The sequence below is a fragment of the Fringilla coelebs genome (genome assembly GCF_963513975.1).
Source record: "Fringilla coelebs genome assembly, chromosome: 2".
NCBI lineage: Eukaryota > Metazoa > Chordata > Aves > Passeriformes > Fringillidae > Fringilla > Fringilla coelebs.
This window is the reverse complement of record NC_140029.1, coordinates 62403911-62423615: the sequence shown is the minus strand read 5'-3', so window position 1 is coordinate 62423615 and position 19705 is coordinate 62403911. Positions and strand designations below refer to the sequence as shown.

The following is a 19705-nucleotide window of genomic DNA, read 5'->3' as shown; positions in this document are numbered from 1 at the left end:
TCATCAGGCACAGGGATAGGCATTAAAGGGTTTCTGCAAATAATATAGTTTAATTGTAACTACAGTAAAGATTTTCTATATACATTATGTTCACCGTGGAGGGTATTACAGATTTGCCATGCATGTTTTATTGCACATATAAATATTGTACAAAGGATCATGAAGATTCTCTTTTTAGCCATACAGGGTAAGACTGCATAAAAAAGCTGTATTACAAAATACTTAGAGCTATTTATTTACAGCTAAGTTCAAGCAAATACTGAAAGACACTATCAGGAGAAAAACAAAATTTTAATTATGAAAAAACAAGATTTGTCAAAATAATAATAATTACAAAGCTTCATGTTGCCATATATACATTGTAAAAAAATACTCAGGAAACCTGCATTTTTACCCTCAAGATGCAGAAATCAATATTCCTATTTTTATACTTGATCCTTGAATGCTTCTAAAATTTGATAAACTCTGACTTGAAAACTTATTTTCTTTACATTGCTCGTGCTTTTTGACAAAACAGATATTTGTGCAGCTCTGTAAAATATTAAAATACATTTTCATTTAGTGTTAAAGTGCACAGTACATTTTATAGGAAACAATATGCTAGCTGCCAATCAAATTACAATTTAAGTCTATGTTCCCTCTATAAAATAAATGTTTTTGCTTTGGTTGAAGTAACTGGATATTCCATGCATACTGTCTGGCTCATTGTCTGCGAGTCCCCTTTGCTCCTCCTCACACGCTGCTGTCACTACCTCCCAGCCCCGGAGCAAGTGTTGGTGTTGAAGTGTGTGCCCTGCGTTCAGCACTGCCTGAAGCTCAGCAGATCTGCTGCTCAACACGGGTGGGTTTAAAGGGGGCAGTGACAAGTATGCATCACTCTGCCCAAAAGCCTTCATACAATAATAGCTCTCTCCACATCCTCTTGCTTAAATATTTAGTCCTCACACCCCCTTGCCTCTTTTTTTTGCCACTCTACACTTCAAACTCCCTGCTTGTGTGGCCCCAGCCAGCTTCCCTTTTCACCACATGCTGCTGCCCCGTCCTGCTTGCCCAAGTCCCATCACTGGCTTCTTGTGTGAATGGAAACGGGATGTTCCAGATAGCAGCACTGTGCTGGAACTTTCTGATCTAAAATGTGTGATGTCTTAATAATAAAAGCATACTTTTAAAAACCTCTTTGAAAAATGTAAAGTGGTAAGAAGGAGAAGAACTTTTATTTCCTATTGCTGACGTGGAAGTAGAGGTCTGATGCTGCAAATGTGCACTACAGAACATTGTGCTTAATTCTGTGGATACTTTTAAAGAGAAGCACCCAGGCAGGCTGGATCTGGAAGATCAGGTCTTTGAGACTGCCTTTGGCAATTTCAGTCATTTTGTCTCCTCTGGAAGGAATCACTGAAGAAAGTAAGTTAATTTTTTGGCTACCTGTTAATCTTGTTAACGTTCTTGTGCTATTTTGTACTATTTGTTCTGTAGTGCTGTAATCTTTCAAAGAAATCAAGTTACAGTGCAAAATTACATTTCAAGACACATGATCCTAATGCACATAAATAATTTTGTTGTGGCAAAAGTTAAATGTCTTGTGCATAGCAAAATAAGCAATCAAAAATATTTTTTCACATTTATTTTTCAAGTTTACATATTTCCTTTTGTTTCTAAACATCTATATACAAATAAAATGGGTGTGCTCTCACTTTCAGCCAATTTAGTCTATCTAGTGAGGGGAGAGGTGTTACTGGAATGTAGGAAACTCAATGGAATGCAGACAATTTTTTACCAATGTTCCACAGATTCAAGAAATAAAGAATGCCATTCCAGCTAGCTGTTCTTTTAATAGAAGCACCTATTTTGTTGGCTTTTTATCTTACATATTAGAAAATACAATTTACGGAGATCTAGAGCTACTGCACACCAAGTAGAATAAAAAATAACTAAGTATTTATATTAAAATAAAGTGTTTAACCACAAAAAAAGCAGTAATAAAATACAGTTTCCTAATTTACATTTTGCATCCAAAGGATGAATAACAACTCACTAATAAATAATATTTATATAAATATTTAATGTCTGGATATTTTTAAAAGGCAATAGCCTGAAGCAACTGCAGAAAAACCTAAGGTGGTAGCAGTCTGATTTACTCTCCCTTCTCCCTCCCCCAAGGTGATTACAGTGATTCTTAGTTTAGTAGTTTAGTAATACAAAGTATCTTGCTGCAAGACAGCTGTGTACTCCACGCGATTTTAAGTGGCAGAGAGGTGTTGTTTTAGTAAGTACTGTACAAAGTGAGCTATAAAAGCAGTGAAGTGCCAACTTCCTCTAGAAAATGTTTCTGTTCAGTTTCTGCTTTGTAGTTCAACACATATGTACAGTCTGAAACATGGGTTTAAAATCATAAGAATACTCTTGGAGTACTGGAGTTGTTTTCAATGCAGTTTGAAAAAATGGGCAGTTTTTTGATTTGTTCATGGCACAGTGTAGCTGGTAACAGCAGAGAGAGTAGTTTCATGTGAATAAAGCTTGTTTCACTGTGGTTACATCTAGCAATGCTTGAACTGTTATGCTCACTTTTACCAAGCCCTTTTCTTCTAGGATGTGATGTGGTAGGCAGAGCTTCTCCTAGAAAAAGACAAAAAAAAGGAGTAAAAATTAGAATATTCAATACTCACTGCAGAATCTCACTTCACATGATCACATTTGGAACACAAATCCCAGCAAGCAGGAATCATTTCCTATTTTTAATTAAAAAGAACTTCCTGTCATTTTGACAGAAAGTCTCTGATTTTGCTCCTGCTACCCCTAAGAGTTAGTGAGAGATCTGTTAATATTCTGGGCCCCAGAAGCCAAGTTGTTCTGCAGTCATTATAGCACATAAACAGCTAAGAGTGAGGGCCAGCAAGCACACACCAAACTTTCACCTACAAAGCAGGATAACACAGCATTTGTCCTGTTATGACATGTGTGAGATGGGGGATGGAAGCCTAACTTAAAAAAATAAAAAGCAAACCAAAAAACCCCCATTCTCCCACTGAGCTCTGGACAGGGCCCAGGATATGCACCTTGAAAACAACCCACTAGCACATCCAGGGAAGTGTGTGCAATGCTGTGCATTCAATGGGCAAAGTGTTTCATTCTGAGTATTGGCACCTTATCTGAAACACCCAGGAATCAACTTTATTCACCATAAGGACACAGAACTCATGGCCAGGATGGAGCTCACTAGCTGTCCACAGAGGCTGTTATAGCAGGAGACAGGCAAGCAGTAAATGCTGTATCTCCTACAAGGACAGCAAGACACCCACCCATGAACAATTAGAGAAAGTGTCAGAGAGACAGCCTTGTGTCATGACTGGCCCTCTGTTGAGAAAAAACTTTCTAAATGTTACTGGGCATTCTTGTTAAGAAATCAATGAAATTATGAAATTGGGCAGCAGGTCTATAATAAATAAATGGAAAAGCCAGACTATATCACATAAACCATAATTATAACTGTGAGACTCACTGCCACAACATAGAAGCAAAAAGCATAAGTGGGATGACAAAAATATACAACTAAGAGAAAAATCCAAACAGAGCTATTATACACAAACACATGGAAACAGTGCCTGGCTCATGAAGTATTTCAGCTCTATGTCATTTAAGCATGAAAAAGGCACCATCTGTGTTGTCTAACCTGTTCCTTCCCAAAACATCCATACATAACCATCAGCAGACTTGCAATACTGAGTTTTTGCAAAGAGAGGGTGGTTTTGATAGTCTCACTACTGAATATCTTAGTTATTCAATAAACTTTCAGCTTTTAAAACTACTGATGCATTTGAATTTCTGTTTTAATTAACTACCTGTCTTCTACTGAATATTCCTCTGGTGTCTGTAACGTTAATTAATGGTCCCTTATTTTATTTTTATGCAATTCATGTCCTTTTCCACACTTCCTCATACCGATTACTCCTTCAATTTAAACTTCGCTGATCTTTTCAACCTCTTCTCATTACACATTTTTTCAGTTCTAGTCCCTTCCTTGATTCCTGTGGACCCTTACAACTCTATACAATGAAACTAGTACACGCAAGAACAATTCATACAGTCTTTACTATGCTATGCACCTATGTTTAATTGTTTTTATCTCCTTCCACTCCTGTCCAGTCCTTGCTCAGGAGACCTCCTCCAGTGGGCCACAGCTCCAGAAAAGTATCAGTACTAAACAGCTGTTCCACTACTTCTGGCGTTTATGACTTTCTTTTGCTAATGAATAGCAAAAGAATTTCCCTTATGCATAACCCTTATGCATAACCTTATGCATAACCAACATTTAGCTTGCTTAAATTTCCTATGAAGTTCCTCATAGCCCACTCCAGCCACAGTGAGAGTGGCTGCAAAACGTACCTATTAACTACTGAACCTGAAGAGCCAAACTTCATTTGCAATCACAGCATCTGATACTGGTAACTGTGATTTATCTGTATTCTTTTACATTTTATATTTACTACTGAAGCTGTTTTAGTATTTATTATTTTACGTTTGAAAGATTTCTTTAAGACCCAAGAAACAACTTCAAACAGATAATTTTCAGGGAGCTTGGCTGAGTAGGTCTGTAGGAGATGGACAACATACATTTCCCCACATGGAAGAGAGCATATATAGTGATATTTTGCTAACACCGAGTTACTACTTCCACTGAGTTTGTGGATTCTGATTCACATTGACCAAACTATTGTGGCAACAGCTTCCTGCGCCTGTCAGCCACACTGCCCCTCCTTGCTGCAACTACTTGTCCAGTCAGGCCAAGGAACTACCCCAGCCACACCTGGTCATCAGCCACATTTCCATTCCAAACCTACCTACCATAAACTGATCATTTAAGTTAAGACAGTGAGTCAGCAGTTCATTCTTGTTTGTTCTTCTGACTGAAATATTGACCCGCAAACTTTCAGAGATGGTTCCCCCCAACTTTTATTCCTCTAAAAAAAAGTGTCTTTTCCAGAAAATCATATAGTTTAGGATGCAAACTCCTAAACTGATACTGTTTAGCTCTGGAATAGCTACATAAGAAGGTAAATACAGTGATATCAAATAAAAGGGTGAAAAAACCCCACCCAATATTCTTCTACTTCAAAAGTGTGATTTCTACTAGACATTTTGCCAATCTATTGTCCTGGGAGCTAGTTCATCTAAAAATCCACAATGCTCTGATTTTGATTTTTTTTTTTAAAGATCCATATTAATCTTATTTGAGAATACAAATCGGACACCTGGAGAGAAATGTTATCCTTTCCACACTCTTCTACTTCTTTCCAGTGTCCTTCCATAGTAGGCTCTTGTTTCACAGATTTGGTGGCCCTTAGCATGCCAATATTTCATTATTCTTCCGTGCTAGACAAAAGGCATTTAATAAGAATTCAGATACTGAATCCAGTATCTGAAAACTAAGGGACAGGCATTACAAGGCTGAAGGGTATGGACTGAACCCAAAACCCCAAAGCCTAAGAAAACCTACCTTGCTTGATATTTATGTTTGAAAATATTCTGCATTTTGCTATTGAAATCAGATTTGCTTAAACCATCACAGTTAAGAATGTTTACTTAGAAAAATTTAAATTCTAAACCTATTGTTTCTGTGGCACCTTGTAGCACTCACTGAGCTGTACTGTCATGCTCTCTTGCTAGGATTTTTGCAGTTGCTTGTAAGCACATTTGCACTTTAAGCATAAGAGAATGCATGCCCCATTTCCTATAAAAACCCCATCCAATACAGGTTTTTTCCATTTTTAAAGGCAAGCATTATCTAATTATTTTAAATAGAGCACAGTAATTTAGTCTGTATGAGGCAACCTCTCTCTACCTGCTGTATTTGTAAGATGCATACTCCAATCAGGACAGCTGATCTAGGAGGTCTGTAAAAAATAGGACCATACAACTGTTGTAGGAGTGAAAAGTTTCCCACCACGTAAGTTTTTTATGTACTATTCTATGTCAGTGGTCAAAACAAATATACTTAACAGCCTTCTCTGATGAAGCACACTTGGCTAACAATTTATAATTCTGCAGCTAAACACATGGCTACAATGAACTTTTCAAACTAGACAATGAGACCAATGCCATCTCCTAAAAATGACAAGCTTCTCTTAATATCTCACAAATCAGTTCTGATATGTAAGCCCTAAACACTATCTTAAAAGCTCTGTAAATAGCTTTCATCAATTGTCTCCCATACTTTTTAAATCGGAGTTTTTGAGTCACATTTTTACTTCTCAGACTAAGAAAAGGCAAATCTTGCCAAGGATGGAATCCAAAGCACAAAAACAGCTTTCCATAGCAGCAGTACCGTCCCAGGTGTCTCTGTACTTTAGTTCAGCTGCTCTCCCTGCTTTCCATGCTCTGCCTCATTCCCTCACCAGATACAACTGCTCTCTGGAAACCAAAGACAGCAAAGCTGTGAAGCTGCAAGCCATGGAGATTTCAAAGCTTTCCTGAAATCCTAGCATTTTGAAGGAAATGCCTGGTCAACCAAGAGGAGAACTTGCCCCTAACTCTGAGGAGACTCCACTCACTTCTCCCCACATTAAATAAAATTTCTGTCCCATTTACAATAGAGGTAAACACATAGCATTTCTGTATAGAGGTGTGAATTCTCTCTCTAAAAACACCCCTGTTGAAACCATCACTGAACAAACTCCAAAAGAACAGATGGAAGAAATGGATATTCATTCTACAGACAGCCTAAAACAATTGTGGTGGGAAGGGCTGCCACTCCTCATAGCAGCACCAATCTCTCTATTCTCCATCCACTACACAAATGAAGATCTAATATATTTTGACTGCCTTTTTTCTCTCTAAGAACACAAAGGAACTTAAATTACTTGTTGCAAGCAAACCACCTTCTACAGACACACAGCCATTTTGAATGGATAAAGATGCCTTCAAACTTATAATGAAGCAAAAGAACAAACTCCTCCTGAAGGAAAAAAATGTTAAGTGCACAAAAAGGAGGCAGCAGCAGGAGGCTGAATCACAAAGCAGCACAAAGAGACAGTACCACAGATGTACCCACAAAGGTGCACGTGTGCATGTGCTTGCCACAGCAAGTTTCTAATCCTGGAACAAAATATCTGTTTTAGGACAGAAGTCAGTAATACACAATGACACTAATCCCTCAAGAATATGTGGCACACTTCACACACACATCTATTTTTATTCGACACTAGATGACTTCAAAGTTAAGACAACTGTTTGAATTAGTTTATGGCAGGGCAAGCAGCTTGGCAATTCAGATACAGTAAGCATCTATTAAAAAGACATTGCTGCCATAATATCAGGTTGTTAAGTGGTAAAATAACGATCATGATAAAAGCAAGGCCCAACTGTCTGTATTTGTTAGTAAAAATACAGAGGAAAGGAATCCCATGATTCAGCAAGAACATTTCTCTTTCTTCCTTGTATTTGTAGAATGTGAAATTTCAGATCTACAGGGGAAAAATATTAATGAAACAATGAATATTGGAATGTGCAATTTCTCAAAGCACAAATTAAAAAACCCAAGTCCATGTAATGCCCATCATTTCATGTTTGAAGCCAACTATTTTGAAGTTGGAAGTCAATAAAAGAAACTTCAGGGCATTACAATTAAGCAAACATGTCCAAATACTCAACCTTTGCATTTTTTTAGGACAAAACTAATTTTCTTTCTAAAGCTCAGAAAAAAAAGCTATAGCAAATATTTACTTTTTCATATATCTAAGGCAATTTAAAATTCTGTCCTTTTATATATTTTTTACTTTTCCACTATTACTGTTGATGTTTGTATACGCCCAGATGCCCTGCACTACCATTCAAGTACAAATGAAAAGAGATATAAAAAAGTACAGTAATTCAGACCATACTGCAGCTGCAAAATCATGTATTTGGAGTCATAGCCAGTTAGACATCTAGATAGGTGCATCTTCTGCACCTATCACCTTTCACCTCAAGAAACTGGAAATATTTGCAAAACTCTAGTTACTGATGATGGGCTTTGGATCCTTCAATAAATTATAACATTGAGCCATAAAGTTTAAAAGTAGACCACATATTTTATAAAATCCCTCACAGTTTTATTCTAACAAGCGTAGAAAACAGTGACCTGAAACTTCAAAGAACAAAAATCTTAAAGACAAGACACACATGAAACAGTAAGAGAAAACACAGTCTTGCAAGGGAAATACCAATTATACCAGAAAGTTACATATTAAATTCTGATAAAGTGATGAGTGCTTTGTATCATCAAAGCAGAATACATCGTTACCTTACAGTATTTTTGTACTGCTCTTTCTGCATAATACAGCTTGTGTTCTAGAAATGAAGGAAATGGGAAAGGCTCACAAAACCAGCTGTACCATTTTTTTTCTCAACTTGCATGTATGTCTGGGATTTTTGGGTTTTTCTTTTTTGTAACAGGAAAAAAAATTTTGTGAAAAACAGTGACATGGCAATTCTTTGGTAACTTATGAATGTATACTGAATAGAAAACCCTACTGAATATTTGCTCACATCTAATTCAGTCCCCATTCATATAAAGTTCAACTTTCAGAACACTTATTAGGAGCACAATGGGATCTATATACAGATTTTAAAACTTGTTAATATACAAAAAGCATTTGAAGGACTACTACACTACTTTACACTGCACTTGAAAATTCTTTTTCTGGATCAAGGAAAAAGAAAGTCAAATCCTCACATCAAAATGCCACTTGTGATTCGGTGCAAACACATTTTGCCTGCACGAACATCCACTACAAGCTGTATTTATTATTGTATTGCAGTATGGATGAGATGGCCTTCACAGGACATGAGAGTATGATGGGCACAGTACAGACTGGAAACTCATTTATTAGGATATCATGGTTTGAAAATCTCTGACAATCACTGCAAAGTAAAAAAATGAATGGGAAAAGAAATGGAGGAGCAAATATAATTAATGTTATTAATGAATATAGGGGGGAACTACGGTGAACTTTTTTTTTTTTTTAAACACAAGGCAATCAACCTTATTATGTGACTGGCTATGAGCACTAAGTACCAGTTATATCTAAATGGGTATCTCAATATTGACATCTCCTCACAGGTGAGGAACCATCAAAGAGTTGAACTGTTTGGTTCACAAGTACTAAAACCACAGAACAGCAGCACAGAAGCAGGACTCTGAATTTAGCAAAGAACCTATTAGAGTAGATTAAAGATGTTTTAGTTTCCAGTTCCCCATTTAGTGTAAGAATTATTGACTTCAGAGAATGGAAAGACATATTTTTCATATTTGCATTACATTTGAAATATATTTTGAGAAACTTAACTATATTCAAACTCAGAAAATGTAAGGGTAATTTCACTACTTCTTTCCCGGTAAGATTTACACATATTTGGAAGTGTAATCAATAACAACACCCAAAAATTACCAAACTGGATAAGTCTCATGTATGTTAGCACAGCTGTGCTTGTCATGAACCAAATATGTTTGGTGTTTTTCACCATCTCTAACTTCCATAAACTGCACATAATGCTACACTTCAAATACCAGATACTGTCATAGCTGAGAACACACAGAAAATGGTCCCTGAGGGATGACTCTGTTCGCATGGCAAGCATAGACAAAGTTAGGACTTCAGACAAGGTTGAGAGTTAAGTGTCACTGTGACTGGGGGACGTTCACTTGGTCTACACTGGCACAACAGTAGTTCAGTTTCTAGCCCAGTGTCTACTCTGATAAAACATTCAAAACCACTGAAGACATGAACTTCCATTTCTGCACACTGAAAATGCACACCACACTGATTACTCCTCTTACTGCCCTCCAAACTATTGGATACAGTGGATAATCAGACGTGCTGTTAGACAAAGACAGATGTGCATTATAGAATGGCGGCAAAACCTTTCTCCACAGGATTTTCTCATTTGAAAAGATGTACTCTTACAAGCAGTTCAGCACTATATAAGGAGGGCACAACAAACACCATTGACAGGAGACCTGTTTGCCACTATGGGAGCAATAGCAAAACCCCAACCCTACAGAAGACATCACTTCTGTCTCAAATGCCAACACTGGACTATAAACAAACATATTAGTCGATTCTGAACTGATTCAAGCCATACGTCACCCAGTTTCATCAGAAAAGCAAAACAATTAGAACAAGACAACAAAAAATCAAAACAAAGATCTGCTCAAAGTGGAAGCTTAAATGTTAAGCTGTGATTGAATAAACAAGTGTCTGGTATTGGAATTGCTGAAATTAGGCTCACAGTTAGAAGACAGGCCTGTGCAGGATGAGGGCACAAGTCTATAGCTACATACCAAATAAAAAGCTTAGATGCATTCACTGAACTCTTGCTCCATCACAGATGACACTCTTCAAAATAAAGTTGTTAGATGTATGCACTGGAAGCTGCCAGACACCAAACCCTTTAAAATTTTTGATTTATCCAGCATCAGAAATTAAATTTTTTTCATTGTAAAATATATATTTAATACACTTATACTTTTTATGTATATCTGTATGTATATATATATATTTTTTTTTTAAGCCACAGAAACCAGGAATAGAACTGCACTTAGAAGTTTTTTAATAAAATTTTACAAGTATCTGTGGAGTGGGAATATTTATAGAGCAGCATTAAATAATGACTGTATGGTCAGAATAATCAGTAACATACATCCTTGTTATCCTAGTTATACTCTAAAAGTCTATAGCTTATTTTATTATATACTAGACGGGGGGAAATGAATGCATGTATTTCCAAGACACTAAACTGAGGTCCTTTGGCTAGCTAGTCTGAACTACAAATTTAGGCAACAGCAGCTAGGCCAATATCTCAATGTCGATATAGGTTTATACTCGAGGATTTGTATTTTTCAATCAATTTTAATTTGTATCTTTCATGCCAATAAGGAGAAAACCCCAGAATTGTCTTATTTAAGGTTTAGAGTAGATGAACAGAACTCAGAACTGGAAGGAAAATGGAAGTCATCAGTCCAGCAGTCTAACCATAGGCAGAGTTCAAACATAGCAAAATAGTTCCTGCCTAATGTATGTCTAAACTGCTCTTTAAAATTTCTTAGAATGGAAAAGCTAGAATCTTCCCAGAGGATCTGTTTTCCTAGCTACATTGTCTTTGCTCCATTGGTTACACAAAAACAAACAAACAAACAAACAAACAGTATCTGCATGTTCACAGGTGATGAAACAGAGAAGATAATGATGGGATTTGCTTGATGCCACACTAAAGAATGGCAGGTAAAGGAATAGAATAGCTTATTCCCAAACTGTGTCACTGTACTGCATGACCTTCTTCCTGAAAGATCCTGAAGTCCCTTGGATTCTAGGGCTTGCTCATACCCACTGCTAATTTACAGTCACCTTTGGGGTCTAGTGTAGCAAGTGTTTAAAAGGAGTCCAACACTGTTTTGTGTGACAGAAGAAAAAGATTATTCTACCAGTACTCTTGTTAATATATAAGACTTAAAAAAAAAAAAATCACAGTAATTTGAAAGATAATTCTCTAAGTGCTCTTAACACAGTATGTGCAGAGATAATTGGCACCTACTCGGAAGACACTATCACCTGCTGGAAGTGCCACCTGAAGCTGCTTCAATATCTGCAGCATTCTTGGATTTTCACAAAAAGTAAGAGGCTCAGCTCTATTTAGCTTGTGATACACATCTAGCCTACACCCAAATATGGAATAAGAGGAGCTTCACTGCTTCAACACGTTTAGTGAGTAGTCTAGGCAACATGAAAGAAAAGCTATAAATAAAGAGATACATAAGTTCTTAAACTACAGCTGGAGGGGAGAGAAGACATGGGACTTGCCTTCAAGATGCTACTCCTCTCTTCTATTTCAAGAGATTAATAAAGATATTACAAGGAAGGGAAGCAAGGGAAAGGGAGAAGTTTGAAAGGCAAAGGAAGGAAATTAAGTACCTGTAATTTTTCAGAGACAAAGCAGAAAGTTTGTGCGCACATGCGAACAGGTTATGCTGTTAGCAAATTCCAGTGATAAGTTATATACATCAAGACTATAAAAAGTATATGGAAAAGACAAAAGCCTAATAGATCCCAGGAGCGAAAAGTAGAAGTTGATTGTGGGGGTTTCTCCCCGAGGGCGAGCAGAGTGTCAACAGTCTTTCGAATGTGACGAATATCCGACTGCAGGATGTCATACGGAGAGCAGAGGTCAGCCTATCCCGAAGGGCAGCCATTAGAACAGAAAAAGAGTGCAAAAAATTAAAAATACAAAAATAGAAAAGTATTGATAAATAAATTATCACAATATTCCAGCATAAACATGTAGGAATAGTTTCTTCCTAGTATTGCCTCACTAGACATCCCAGCTTTCTTTTATTTCCTCTAAATACTGAAGCTATCATATAACATCAGAATGTTAAGACAGAAGAGCTCAAGCCTTCTAATCCTTCCAAAATTGTGCCCAAGTTCACAAGGGTGAGGAAGTGCATTTGATCCACTCGTTCCAATGAGGTCTGCACACCTTTGCCCATTTGGACCTTATTCAAATGCTTAAATGGAACCAACTGAAAAAACTAACTTAAAAATAGCAAAGAGTGGGTTAGAAAGCTGTTAAAAGCAGGAGCAGCAGCAATATGAAGTCTAAAGAAAAAGTACTTACAGAAATCATTAGAAGTATGCAAAATTCTCTAATATAATAATCTAAAACTTGGTATTCAAATATCACCTCAAATGATACCCAGGGACAGAAACACAAAAAGACATTGTAGCACTAACTATACTTAATTTTAATAAAGTTTCTAAACTGAAGCATTGGACACTAAATTTCTTACACAGCATTTTTTATATTATTAGCAGGTTAGATTCCCATACCTTTTTTGAAAAGAATCAATGACTTGATGTGGCAACTTACTCTGGACTAGCTATACAATATGAAGTGCAATATGTAATAGTACCAATATATTCACACAATATTTAACATTTAAATTAAACCAAGCAACACTAGTACTTTCAAAATGCAATCTAAGATATACCATTTTACATTGTAAATAAGGCCTTACTGAGATAACGAATACTTACTGAACAAAATTACATGCAGTAAGAATTTGAAAGAACACTGCTCCTGTGGAGGCTTTTCAGTCTCACTTCCTTAATGAACTGACAGTACCCCAAATAAACCAAGACATGGAAGTTCAACGTCTGTTTTCTGTTAGTGCAAAGTTTCAAGCTCCAGTTTGAAATAAATTAAACTTTAAAATGTCTTTAAATTTAAAATGTCTTTCTATCCTGAAAAGTGGCTAGTGAAACTGGAAGTCAAAACTGTCATCCATACACAAATTAAATAGTGACACTTTTTTTTCTTGTTTTGTTTTATTTTTGCTTACCATGAGTGTTTCTAGCTTTACCAGGAGTCAAATGCTGCAAAATTTTTTTACTTAGGCCAGCAGATACAGAACAGAGAACCAACCTGCCTAGCAACAGCACATTTTTTGCAGTCCTTTTTCAGAATTTTTTAACTCAAAACTCTAATGTGATAATAAACTTCAGTGCAATTCTGTTATTTTTTAGAGTTTGAAAACTCACAGACAGCACAAAACATGCTGATCTTGTTTCAAAATGGGATAGATTTAGTACTGTATTTGAGAACACCTACATCCACAAGCTGCTTACCACAGAAACAAGTTTTAGTGCAAACTATTCGTGACTACCAACTACATAATATATTGCATTTATATCAAAGGCACCAATAAACCCAGTAAATGCTGGATTAATTTTGGAACAACATCCAAGACTAGATTCCTACTTACTGCAAATACATACCAAAAGTAAATATCTAAGATACATTCAACTTATATTTCAAAAATACAATGCCAGACCTTTATAACAAGGACTTTTTAAAATTTTTGTCCAAAAAACCCCCAAAAAATGCCAACAGTCCCTACTGGAGTCAAATGGTGAAGGGAGTAATTTCAGACTTTAGAGACTGAGAGCTGGTAATAGGTTGACTTTTTACAGATACTGATGAAGTTGCTAACCCAAGATTAACATCCTAAGCAGCATAAGGAGAAGCCAAAGTGTACAAAAACAGCCAACACATGCAGAAGAAACTTTCTACAGAAACTGACATAATGTGTTTTAGTTAATTCAGTGAAACTTGGGAAAGCCTTAGGAATATCTATTTTTGTTTGTTCTGTGATGATGGATAATGGTGTTATATTCACACCTTATAATATAAAATATTTATATTTTATGTATTTTAGATTTCTGTAATATAACTGTAGATGAAAAATATATAGCTTTTCTAAAACAGAAGTAGTATTTCCACTTATTGCACTGATATTGTGCAATAAAAATACAAAACTAAAACATGACATCATGAAATAGTGAAAAAGCACATGACCTCCATACAAAGTCTCCAAGATAATCACCCATCCACCCATCTGTGACAAACACTGCCCCTCTCATTGAGGGGACTGAAATTATTGCCAGTAAGAATGACAAAGATACACGTATTTAATCATTACATTTATGCACTGAAATGTTACGTCTATGAAGCTGTATGATTAAATCATAGAGCTGTCAATCATGCACCTGGGAATAAACACAGTGAGACAGAAATGGGACAGCAAAAGCATAACCAGCTGTTTGTGTGCACAAACCACCCTCATTCTGCATGCTCCTGCAGTGACTGAAAACAGAGAGCATTTCAGAACTGACCTCCTTGGATTTACACTCTGGTAAGAAGTCAAGAGTAAGTTTGCAGAAGTGCATTAAAGAAAGAAATCTGTAGTGCATATGCACTATACTCAAAACATAAATGAAAGGAAGCTCAGAACTCTGCTTTCAGGACTGCAATTGAGAATGTATTGAACCACTTAAGTCCATACCGTAGGCCAAAGTGTCTATTACCGAATCCAGGGGGAAAAGGTGGAGAAATGAGTCATACCTGATAAAACTTATTGCAACTTCATGGATGTCTCATGATGAAACTATGGAGAAGTTACTGCTTATGTGAAGTCATTAGAAAACAAGCATAAGTGGTAATGATAACATACCTTGCATTAAACTGAAATACATGATTACCAGTGGAACAACTAACAGGCAGATAGAAGGTAAAACACTTTACAGTCAATGCCTGGCTGCCTTCTTTACTTTGTTTTGCTATTTTAGAATAAAAAAGCCTCCTATTTTGTTTTTCTTTATTATTGTTTTATTAATTTGCAATTCCTACACTAACTCAAGTCACACTAATTTTTAGAATAATCTGACATTGCCACATAGTGGATCTCATTATCAGAGGAGAGGCTGATACACAGTATTAGGTCCCATTTGCAGGACTCTAAAGTCACTCAGAAGCATCACAGATAAATCTTTTGTAGTCTGCATCTTTGTACAATGATGTGAGATCCAAAAAGCCATTCCTTATCATCACCCTCTTTTCTGCTCAATATGTTTACTCAATGTAAATGACTAAAAATTTAAGAGATATAGCAGAAGTCTCTCATTCCTACACAAGGTATAATTATTTGTCACACTAAATCATGCTGCATTGCTGCTGATATGCTGGAACACAGACACTGGAACATTTGGCTGTGAAAGATTTCATTTTATCACTACCTTTTACAAAGAGAAATTACCATTCTAGTAGTTATCATGGTAACTTCAGTCTATCTTTTTTCTTAAGCTGTATGATGATCAATACAGTATGTTACGTGGGGAAGGTCTTTCTTTTCTTTTTAAAAAGATAAATTGTATTTCTCTGACCTGACCCCAATAAAGGGTCAAAATATGCTCAAGTGCCTAAACTGTTAAGATATTACATATTAGTGTAAGCTGAATACCATAAAAATTAATTCCTGTCTTTGTAAAAAGCTAATTTCACAGACATTGAAAAGACTTCATTCTTTTTCAAAAAATGCTTAGAAGATCCTACTTCTGATACCCCTTATTTGTTAATAACTGAGAAGCAGAAAAAATGCAGACTAAAACGTGTAACTTTTGTCTTTCAAACATATTGCATGTACAGCTTTGTTTTGGTCTAAATCTGATAGTAAAGTATCATTCAACCCATCACAAATCAATGATTTTTAACTTTTGAAAGGAGTACTGGTTAACACTACTGAAATTGCATAATACCCTGTAATATGGATTACCAGGAAAAACAGCTACCAAGAATAAAAGCTCAACTTTAATTAAGTTATTAATTTGCAGGATGAAATAGGAAAGTTGCTTCTAGTATGAATACTGATTTTGCAAGGACAAGTTGAAGAAATCTGCATGAATATTTTTGCCTTTATTTACATATATTGTTACTAGTTTGTGAAAGAGCAGTTGTAAACAAAACACTTCCATAACTTCGCATACAAGGTAATGTGATGATAATTCACTCTTCTGACAATTTTTAACATCTTTGGCATGAGATGCCACTAGGAAGAGTAAAACTGCAATAGAATCATTACATTTGAGACTTTGGGGGCCACACTTCCATGCAAAAGAGAAGTTAAAAATCCAGCTTTATTTTTCAAACCCACAGAGTATGAGGGGGTGGGTGCAACATGGATGAACTGAGTGAGCAGTGAGGATTTGTGGGCTCACGTGACATTAACAATGTAAGTCCAGGGAATGGCACGATCCAAGTACTGCATGTGACTGAAAAATGCAGCAGGACCTAGGCCTGCTGAGGTAATTTAGATAATTTAATGGGTTTTAGTTAACAATGTAAAATAAAGTATTCTTTAGCAATTTTCTAAGAGACAAAGATTGAACCTTTTTGTTATACAACTCCTGAGGGGAACATTTTCTGAATCTTCATGCTTTCAGATACTTACCTGCCAACACCTCTTTCTCACATCAAACAAAAAGGTTGTCTTGTCTCAAAAAGTGATTTAAGAGGTACACTGATAAGGTGCTACAGCAAAGCCTACTAGCAAAATTGGACACAACTTGATTGTTCTGCAATTCTCACACTTTTGACAGCCTCCTGGTGCAGCCAGAGCATTGCTATTTAGTTTCTTATTAAGGGTCAGACTTCAAACCTCCCTGTTGTGCGTGATCCAGCACGTTCCTTCTGCATGCAGTCAAAAGCATCATGTGGCTGTTAACAGAAATCAATTTCAATGTTTCCCTCACTGTACTGGAACTCTCACCTGGCAGGTAATGGCTTTCAGAGTCTTCTACATACCAGCCATTATAAAGAGACACTGATGTTCCTCAATTTTGTATTTGCAATTCTTTGGTCAAGATGCCAAATACTCAAGTGTGACACATTTAGGCAGCAGCTGCGTTGTTCTACATTTGTATGAAACTTCCCAGGATCATTCTGGGAAAGTAATTTTGATCCAAGAATTGAATGCTGAAAACCACAGAAGTAAGAGTCCATGCATATCAGCACAACGCAGCAATTACTTAGCTATTTTCTTATTTTCATTTTACATGACTAAAAAGGAAATTATTCCAAACCTGTGGAGTTCAAGAAACAGCATGTACTCTATTCCTTGAATAAATGAAAACAAACCAACACAAATTATGACCATTTAAAATACTTTTCAAACCCATGCAGAAGAATTTCAAGTCAATTCTCAGGAACTAGGCATGGGCATAAGTACCACAGAAAAGCCCAGTACCTACAGGTATATAAGGACTCAAAAGTAGAACCCATGAGTTTCCCACATAAGGTGCTTGTTTTAAAAAAAAAAAAGGTCATTCACTGCACTTCTTTTCCTGGTTTCTCCAGAGACAGGCACTGCACAGCTCATCAACCTGAAGCAGCATGAGCACGCCATCTGTAGTTCTTTGACAGCTGACTGCCATACTCGCTATTACACAACTTGGCATCCTAATCCATGTCCCTGCAACACACGGCAAAGTTCTAGCATCTACCAGCTAGCTCCACAACATGATGTGTTTTCACAAAATACAGCAAATTTTGCAAATATACATTTGCAAATTACCAATGGCTAATCAAAAAGAATATTCCCAGAGTACTTAAAACCTATTGTAAGTTTACAATTGCAAGCAGTTAATTTAATATTTAAGTGAATGAGTTTTTCCTTTCAAGAGAACTTAATGCTTATTTAGATAACCATAAAATATGGTTAGTTTACAAATCAGACTGGTAAGATGTGGCTTTGAGCCCAAGCCTCCATGCAACTCTTCAATAAATAAACTTAAACAAAATTGTAAAAAATCTTACAGAATTCAAGAGTAATTTTGATGAAAGGATTAAAAAGGAGGGGTAAGAAATATATTTATGGAAATGCCTATTCCCAAAATACCATGAAGACACTTCTATAGAGAGCTTACTTAGAGAAATCCAAAATCAAAAAGAAGGAAAGATTTCTAAAAGATCTCATAGCCTTTTCTTTCCCAAAAGGCTATAGCCAGGAAAATTGGACCTGCATTCTGTTCACTGGTTATTTATGATACATCAGAAGAATTTTGGGGCTGCTTAACAAATGCTCCATGTCTAGAAGTCCACAACAATGAGATTTTCATCTTCTCTGAAGTGAAATTTTACCTTTAATATGAAATCATTCTAACATAATAAATTACATAACTACAAGAACTAAATGAACCATTACAGCTTAAGAGAGCCAGTCATTACATTGAATTGTCAAATTAAATTTATGATGAACCATTCATTGGAACTGCAAGAAAGTCTCCCCCTCAAAATTCCTACAAATAGCAAAAGTGATCTGTCACATTTGCTGTCCTCCAAATCAAGTGCTAAAATACAGATAAAACAAAGAATTGACAATTGACACTATAATTCTTTCCCAATGTGAAATCTTGCATTACCATCTGCTCCCGAGGGAATGGTGGTGGAAATCACACAAAATATCTTTGCATTCTTGGAACAGATGAAAAAGAACTCAGCCTTAGTTATACTGTCATATGTAGGCACCAGTGCAAATACATAATGTAATTTTCCTGTGCTCAGTTTAAAATGACCTTATGTAACACTTTACCTTCTTTTGAGGGTCACATATTTGAAATTTAACTTTTTCTTAGTAGATTCTTCTAAACAATAAGGAAGTCTTTGAAATAATCCCAATGCAACTGCAGTATTCCTTACATTAGTTAAGAAGATGAGAATAAATTACATGATGAGTGATACCATTCTTAAATGAAAATCAGAACTCACCAAGCACTGCAATTTCCCTGTTTCCAACTACTGAAATATTTATAACTACATGACAGAATCTTACACATATGTGCTTTCCATACTTAACATACAACGCTTTTCTTCAAATCACTGTAGAAATATTTCAATACAAGAGATGAGTCTGTTATTAGTCACCAATGCATAAAATACTTAACATTGTAAAAAATGGAAATATTGCAAAAAAAGAAAAAATTAAAAAGGATGAAGTTCGTATTCTAAAAGCATGAGGTAAAAATGCAGTTATGCTGTGCAATGAAAAAAATAGTAGGCTTTTGGCTACTTACATAATAAACTATCAGAATTCCTTATTTATTTTCCATAGCAAAAAAAGATGCATTAGAGATAATAGTGAATTACTCTTTTAAGACAACACCTGCAATTTTTAAGTACTATAAAATAAGCCATTTAAATGCACTAAAGTAGTATTAAATCACATTATTTAGCTCAGTTTTTAAATTCTGTGTCTTTATTGCTAAAAACCTATAGTTCATAAAATTATCCTTCAGCTTTCACGTAATTAATGTATTTTCATTTTTGAATGTCTAGAAATGAC

General features: G+C 35.9%; 1 protein-coding gene across 4 annotated transcripts in view; it reads right to left on the bottom strand.

Annotated features, from left to right (window-relative positions):
• Positions 1 to 28: 28 nt before the first annotated feature.
• LRCH1 (leucine rich repeats and calponin homology domain containing 1) overlaps positions 29 to 19705 on the bottom strand; it is a 157454-nt gene continuing 137777 nt past the window's right edge. For 3 of the 4 annotated variants that reach the window (XM_084226599.1, XM_084226596.1, XM_084226598.1), the window contains one exon: positions 29 to 2616. In XM_084226599.1, coding sequence (XP_084082725.1) covers positions 2503 to 2616 — 114 coding nt within the window. In that variant the 3' untranslated portion in view covers positions 29 to 2502. The remainder of the gene's footprint in view (positions 2617 to 19705) is intronic. The other variant, XM_084226597.1, reaches the window with a different exon arrangement.